We start from the raw sequence: 8414 nt of genomic DNA on the forward strand, positions 1-8414 counted from the left end.
AGCAGAATGGCTATCATCAAGAAAACAATAGATGTATAAATGATTCCATGAGTAACGTGTTTGTTCGGCACACATGTATACCCGAGTTCAGATGCCCCATGTTTACATAAAACCTGGCACAATAGCTAAGTTTCCAGTTTTCAGGGGGACAGAAATAGGTAGGATCCAGAAGCTTGGTGGTGATCAACTAGCTGAAAAGACAAGCTTCAGGTTCAGTAAGAGACTCTGTCTCTCAAAAATGAGGTAGAGTGGGCTAAAAAAAAATGACTCAGTTGTAAAGAGCATTTATCACTGTTGCAAAGGAACCTGAGTTCAGTTTCCAGCATGCACATCAGGCTACCTACAACTGACTACCTATTAACTCCAGCTCCAGGAGATCTGACACCCCTGGCCTCTGCAGGCACTGGCACTCTTCTGCCCACAAACCACACAGATGTACACACATAAACACAATTAAAATTTAAGTCTCTTTTAAAAATAGCATGGAAACAGGAAGATTCCTAAGATCATCTTTTGGCCATCACAAGTACATTGGCAAATGTACCCACAAACAAACATGAACACATGCATACACACACATACACATGATATTTTAAAATTTAAAAAGAAAACAACAAAATACACTGGCAAAGATGCTGGGAGAAAGGAACCTACATACATTATACTAGTGGAAATGTAATCCAGTACAAAATACTACGGAAATCAGTATGGCAGATCCTCAAAAAACTAAAACTAAACTGTTGCGGGAGGTCCTTCTGCTCCTCCAGCCTATAGCCGCTGAGATACCAGCCCATTGGGGCGTGGTCTCTCTCCCTTTAAAAAAGGGGCTACTCTTCCCTTCTCTCTCTCTCTTCTCTTCGCTTCGCTTCCTGCTGCGTTTCCTGCAACTAGACTCCTTCCTGATTGCGCAGAGGGCTGTTGTCTGGGACGGTTATCTGTAAGTTTTTTCCCCTTTAAATAAATACCACCCTATTAATCATAATTCCAAACTGGTGTGGGATTCTGAATTTTTTCTTAGAGCGTAATTCATAGAATAATATTGTGAATATCTGTATATTCACCATCTAGTAGTTCTTATCATTGTTTGTGACTTACGCCTTCACTAAACTACTATATGAATCAGCTATATATCACTCCTGGGCATATACCCAAAGGACTCTAAGTAAATATATTACAGATAGTTGTACATCCATGTTTACTCTGCACTACTCACAAAATTGAGAAATTGACCCAGCCTAGACATCTGCCAATAGATGAAAACAGACAAAGAAAATGTGGTACATGTATACCACAAAGTTTTAGTCAGTCATAATGAAATCATAGAATTTCTAGGAAAATGGGTATAACTGAGGTTGTTACATTAGGCACAATAAGCAAGACTCAGAAAGAAAAATACATTTACTCCCATATGCAGAATCTAGATTTCGATTTATATGTGTGTGTCATGAAAATAGAAAGGAGATCATGAGCAGGAAGAAAGAAAGCTTAAAAGAGTGGGGGGAGAATGAGGCTAAAATTCATATGAAATAAAATCAGGAGACACTCTGCATGAGGAAGCGCACTAGTACAGTATAGAAGTGGAAGATGTAAGGTAGCAGGGAATGGGAATAAATTAGAAAAAAAGCTATCATGAAACACACACATGAAAATACCATAATGAAATCACACATTTTGGATGCTAACAAAAAATTCAATGAATGGAAAAGTTCTTTGGAGTTCAACCAGACAAGTTTTCTTAATTTCATTTATTTATGTTAATTTTGTAGGCTTTGGAATGGATCTCAAATTTATTTTACTGTTTATTTAACACTCATTTATTTTCTGTATTAAGTATACCGCATTTTCCATGGGCAATGTTTCCTCTTATTATCAAACATTTTGATTATTTACACACTGTGAATTTAAGGGACTCCAGAAATGGATTAGAGATGAAGAGCACTAGTTGCTCTTCCAGAGAGCCCAAGCTCAATTCTCAACAACCACATAACTGCAGTTCCAGAGAATCTGCTACCTCCTTCTGGCTTCCTCAGGAACCAGGCACACATGTGGTACAGATTATACACTCAGGCAAAACATATACATAAAATAAAAATTATGCCAGCTCTGTACATTGCATAATTAGAAAGATTTTATATAGATACATTAAAAAATGAAAAGCAATGCAATACAGCAATGGAAATTAGATATTATATATCATTTTCCTAATTATATACTAACCGTATGCATGTCTCAAATATGCTACTTAAGCTTGTACATACAACATTCTCATTATTTCTATATTCTTACGGTTCTAACAGACAACAGTTCCCACTATGTCGATATCCACAAAATGAACAAGACTCATTTAAAAATGTAACAGTACAATGATAAGAACTACTAGATGGTGAATATACAGATATTCACAATATTATTCTATGAATTATGCTCTAAGAAAAAATTCAGAATCAAGCATAGGGAAATATAAAGTTTGAAGATCCCTGAATAGGATCTAAATTTCCAAATCTCATCTGAAGCTGTCTACTGCTCAAATATACACAAGAACATGCTATTTCTTCAACAATTTTGATTATTTCATACTTTCGCTTAAAATTTTTAAAGTTAGTATTAAGAGGTAAGTGCACTGATGTCCAAAATTTACTTCAACTAAGATTTTTTTTTAAAAAAAAATGGATTGGTGAATTTATCGAGAGGGAAATATATGCGTTAAGAGACTAGTCGTGGCAGGCACATGAATGCTTCTTAATTCCTTTGTCTAAGTTTGAAAATTTTCATAATAACGAGAAAAGCTTCATTTGGTTAAATATTCTGTACAATGAAAAGACTAATTTTCAACAAGGCCTATTCTACCCCTCATTATTCAGCTCTAGCCTATATTTCTGTGCACTCCCCTCCACATTCAATTAATTAAATCCCCAAAGGGTATCTTGCTTCCATGCCTTTGCATATAAGGTTCCCCATGAAGAGACAGACCTTCACGTTTGATGGACTTAGGTTTTTTAATGTGTCACTACCACAATGAAGCATTCTAACTTGCTTAAGTGGGTATCTTCCTTCTATGTCCATTTTATGCATTACTTGTAGTATGAAACTAATCATTTAATTGTAATTAACTATTTCATGAAAGTCTTTATACCCCCCTAAAGCTCCTAGGAAAAAGATTTTATTAATCAAGTACCGGTATCCTCAAAGTCCAGAAAAACATTTGTTAATACTAAAAGGGCACCATGTTTGCTGAACGGATTAGATGATCGCCACTGGTAAAATAAGTGACCCCATTTATATTTTTCTAAGGCATCTCCATCTCCAGTCAGTTATCTCTAATCCTAATACCACTTCCTTAGTTTAGATCTTTTGCCTAAATTACTATAACACCAAAGTTCTCATGTCTATTCTTGTCATCGTAAACTATTGCCAGAATTATGTTTCATGGTCTGAAATAAGATTTCAAAACTGAAATATTGCAGTCCCATATTTACTGACTGAGTACATAAAACCCTTTTCTTTTCTTTTCTTTTTTTTTGATTTTTCGAGACAGGGTTTCTCCGTAGCTTTTGGTTCCTGTCCTGGAACTAGCTCTTCTAGACCAGGCTGGCCTCGAACTCACAGAGATCCGCCTGCCTCTGCCTCCCGAGTGCTGGGATTAAAGGCGTGCGCCACCACCGCCCGGCCTTAAAACCCTTTTCTTAAAAACCTTTTGGGATACTCTGTTGGAAAAGAAAGTCGATTACCAGCTGAGCATTTTGAAACACAACTACTTTGGGCTATTTTCTAAGCACTTTACTACAATGTAAAACCCTCAAGATACTTTGCAGGTGAGGAAAATAGAAATGTAAAAATGAAGAGATAAAACTACATGACTTGGAAACCAACCAGGGAATAAACAGAAGAAAAGAGCTTCAGGGAAGTTGGGAATGTTTCCAAGAAATTAACAATTAAAGGATGAAACAATGGACTGTGGGAAAGTTAAACTAGCATGTAGTTTATGTCATGTAGACTAAGGATAAAAGATAATGAAATGAGCCGGGCGATGGTGGCGCACGCCTTTAATCCCAGCACTCGGGAGGCAGAGGTAGGCGGATCTCTGTGAGTTCGAGACCAGCCTGGTCTACAGAGCTAGTTCCAGGACAGGCTCCAAAGCCACAGAGAAACCCTGTCTCGAAAAACCAAAAAAAAAAAAAAAGATAATGAAATGACACTGAACTCCTAACTTCCTCTGGTCAATGAGGAGCCAACTAGGGTTTTATGTAGTTTTGTGGGTGATAAGAACAATCTGTTTAAAAGGTAGCTAATACCAATGAGAATGACAAACTAAAGAGGAAAAGGCTGCTAGCATACATTATTACCAGTTAGACAATGTTTATTAGGTGACTCAATAGCGCAATGGTACCACATTGGGCTTCAAGATTAGGTTTACTGTTTCACTAATTATGTCAGAAGGCTTATTTCTTAGTATTGTAGTAAACCAGCAGCATCATTCAACTATATTTCAGTCAACATTCATTTTCTTACCTTTTTTTCAAAGCCATTATCTGTGACATGTATTGGTGGCTTTCCAGGATACCGGTAAAGAATGAAATCTCGACTACAGGTAGAAAACAAAGGTAGGTGGGAAGAGATTACTTAGTATATACATAAGATAGCTATAACTGTAAGACTTTTCTTAATTTCCCCATGAAGTTTTATTATCAAAACCTAATGTGAACATTTGAAGGATCATTCAATTATTGAAGTATCTAAAATTTTTTGTTCTAACTTTACAATAGAAATGACACTACCCTAGTGACAACATATTTTTTAAAAAGTCAAGCATTCATAAGTTTTAAAAGACAGCTATCCTGGTTTCCTACTGGAAATATTACCAGTATAGCATTTTTAGCCTCTTAGTTTGTCTTGAGATAACATCTTGTGTACCCCAAGGTGGTCTTAAACTCAGCATCATCTTGCCTCAGCCTCCCTTGCTCAGTTCTACTATTATAAGCAAGTCCCAGGACACCTGGCTTACATTTAATCTTCCTTTCAAAGAGACACAAACTCTAGGACAGAACCAGTAATAAGGTTCTTCACCCAAGAACTCTATCAAATGGATTTTAAATTTAACCTGTCCTAAAGGGACCCTGACAGAAATCTTAATTATACACAGTCATTCTCACTCATGTTCATATTTTCCCTCTTTCATTTTCCCTCTGGTACAACTTACTTATAAATTAGAGAAAGAGCTCTTAATTCCAGCTGGCCAGCACTCTCCTAAATATAAATACAGAATTTTGATAAACTTTCAGAACTCTTAAGTAGTGTTTACAACATTTTTCAGCTATTTGATATTTCAAGTAAAGTATTTGTATAACACACTGTAATTTGTTCTGAATGAGAAAATTAAGAAAGCTAGCAACTCTATGATATAAACTCAAATGGACCCAAAATTCTACTTAGCCATAAGGTAATAACTACATGATTTTAAAAGTATAAAAAGTATAACTACTATTTTAAAAAAGGTGGCAGAGTATTTACTAAATGTCATTTAACTAAAAATTGATTACTATCATCAAATAAAAGTATTTCTAAATTATTATGAATCTTCCTTCTGCAAAAAAGAACTACCAATCAGGAAAATTTTAATTTTTAAAAATTAGTAAACATTACCATCCTTCTTTCCCATTACAGCGAAAAGGCTTTAAGTGTTTCCCAACATTGTCCTCCCAAGCACTGTGTACACTCAACAGGCTACAGAAACTGTCAACACAATTCTCAATAATCAACACAAACAGGCCATCGCTTCTTATCCAATAATTGTTATTCAATACAGTTAAATATTTAAATACTTTGAGGCATTATAGACTTAAAAGTATGTTTGGCTTACTATTTCAAACAACCACGAAAAGATGATATTCTCATATTTGAACTTACCATGGGATCTCCCAACCGTTCAAGATATTTCTCAAAAGATCCCTCTACATACTTCAAAACAAAAAAAAAAACTTGACTTAACCAAATAAATGATTTTACTGCAATCTGATTATATTCTACAGATATCAGTATCTAATGACTTTTATTTGAGATTATATTTCTGTTATTTCTCCCTTCCCTTTCCAAGCCCTCTCATATACCCCTTCCCACTCTATCAAATTCATGGCTTCTTTTTTTATCACATTCATATGTATATGTATGTAGACATATATAGTCTTAAATATAATCTGCAGTCTGTACATGGGATTAAATGACTAGTTCACAGCACCTCCAGATCAACAGATACACAAAAGTTGAGTGAAAAAAGGTATTTCGGAAGCTGTCTACATATTAGTGGATTTCATCAAATGCTTTTACCTTCCAGTTTCTTTTAAAATGTCAACTTTAGCCGAATAGTGGTGGTGCACGCCTTTAATCCCAGCACTCAGGAGGCAGAGGCAGGCGGATCTCTGTGAGTTCGATACCAGCCTGGTCTACAAGAGCTAGTACCAGGACAGGCTCCAAAACCACAGAGAAACCCTGTCTCGGGAAAAAAAAAAAAAAAAAACCCATAAAATGTCAACTTTATGTAACTTTACAATTTTAATCAATTAAGCAAGACCAACAATCATTAAGGATAAAATCTTGATAAGAGACATGTATACAAAGTTAAACTAATATAAAGAGAATTTCACTGGTATCAAAAAAAAAGCCCTGAGCACAACAAACTTTTGCTGGTGGTGGATATGGTCTACCTTGCTTTTGATGGCAGCTGCAATGACTTTTAAAATGGCTCAGAACTAAAACTGTTATTCTTAAAATGAATGATCTTATTGTAAGTAAAATATGCCTCTATAAAAAACTGAATTAAAACTCACGTTCTCTATAGTTCTGATATATACCTAGCATGAACTAAATAGAGTAATTTAAATAGCACAAATTGACCATGAACTGTAATGTATTTCAGTTATTATTATATTATAATAATACATATTATTATACACTGTAATGTATAACAGAGATTTAAGATAATGAATTTATCTATCGCACTCATAGGTGCCCTTAAAATTGGCTGGTATTTTTTTCTAATTTTTACTGAAAAGACACTTAAATACAGCATAAACTTTTCTAGGGGGATGGGAGAGGAAGATCAAGCTTTGAAAAGTATGTTTAACACATCTTTTGTTAAGCAAACTGTGGTCTAGGAAGTAACAGCACCCTTAATTTACAAGTTTGATTAAAATGCAGAAATCTGAAGCCTCTGCTCAAACCTACTGCATCAGAATGTATAGTTTAACAAAAGCCCCAGTGTTATGTGTATGCACAAAATACTTGAGATATGCTGCATTAGAACATAAGTCTTGCATCTCAATGTCAGGAACAGTATTTCTCCCAGGTGTGGATAAAACTGATCAACAAGATTTAAAGAAGCCTTTACATTATTTTACAGTTCACTGAAACCTGTTGAGAAAATTGAAAACAAACCTCCAAAAGCAGGAGGCAAATATGCAAAAAAAAAAATTGCCCAGTTATTATACACATTACCAACAACTCTGTTCAGTGCAATATATTCTACTTACAGACTCAAAAGTTTCTTGATTTTCCTTCATATATGAGACACAAGCTCTCCTGATTTGTAAATGATGGATCTGGCTGTAAAACAGCTATAAAAGATAAGACTAGCTCACTGTCATGTCATTTGAAATAGAAGCTTTTCAATTAACACAATGAACTTAGACATTTAGTTTCCTAATCTAGAACACATGTTGGAAACAGAAAAATTAAGTCCATCTGTTACTACACCTGGTCTTCACCAAAGGCGAAGAAGCCATGCCTCATCTTACGAATAGTCATCTCTAGTAAGATTGAAGGCTAATAATTCTCTCCTAGACTTTCAACTCCATAATGGTACAACCTATTAATCTTTTTCTTATGCATAAAACAAAAGGGAGGACACGCTTACAAACAACTGAGATTCATTTCAAAGTTTTCTTTAAGCCCACATTAATTTACCCCTCCCCCATTACAAACTGAAAATGAAAAGCAGAAAAGTAGGCACAGGAAAACAGTATTTGCTCTAATCAGCAATAGCACAGTATTTCACTGTACTTTTCAGGCAGGCCTGGATATTATCACTGAAAAAACAGAAAAAGTAACGCTTTTCTTTCTTTCAGTATGCTACAGATGGAGCTACTCGAACATGGCACATCTCACTCTGAAAACTTACAAACAAGACATTATCCAGTTGTCATATTTATATTTACCTGCTCGGAAATAGCCCGGAAAAGGCAAGAGGCATCCTTGGCAATCACCTTCCGAAACAGCCCTAAACTGCCTAAATATTCATCCATTGATGCCTCACTCAAAGACTTCTGGCCGCAGTTTTTCCATCCTTTATTCATTGTGCATGGGATGAGGAGAAAGGAACAGAGGGGTGAAAAAGAAGAAAACACAGAATGCAGGGAGGACTA

The 8414-nt window shown here is 35.4% G+C and overlaps 1 protein-coding gene across 3 annotated transcripts in view; it reads right to left on the bottom strand.

The window, feature by feature from the left end:
* LOC121444019 (putative bifunctional UDP-N-acetylglucosamine transferase and deubiquitinase ALG13) overlaps nt 1–8345 on the bottom strand; it is a 41522-nt gene extending 33177 nt beyond the window's left edge. For 2 of the 3 annotated variants that reach the window (XM_041645745.1, XM_041645743.1), the window contains exons 1-5: nt 8208–8345; nt 7524–7607; nt 5905–5955; nt 5198–5244; nt 4510–4582 (exon numbers count right to left, since the gene is read on the bottom strand). In XM_041645745.1, coding sequence (XP_041501679.1) covers nt 4510–4582; nt 5198–5244; nt 5905–5955; nt 7524–7607; nt 8208–8345 — 393 coding nt within the window. The remainder of the gene's footprint in view (nt 1–4509; nt 4583–5197; nt 5245–5904; nt 5956–7523; nt 7608–8207) is intronic. The other variant, XM_041645744.1, reaches the window with a different exon arrangement.
* Nucleotides 8346–8414: the final 69 nt, after the last annotated feature.

Source organism: Microtus oregoni, unplaced genomic scaffold, assembly GCF_018167655.1.
Source record: "Microtus oregoni isolate MIOR12 unplaced genomic scaffold, Mior012 000116F_ref0000321, whole genome shotgun sequence".
In the NCBI taxonomy this organism is placed as follows: domain Eukaryota; kingdom Metazoa; phylum Chordata; class Mammalia; order Rodentia; family Cricetidae; genus Microtus; species Microtus oregoni.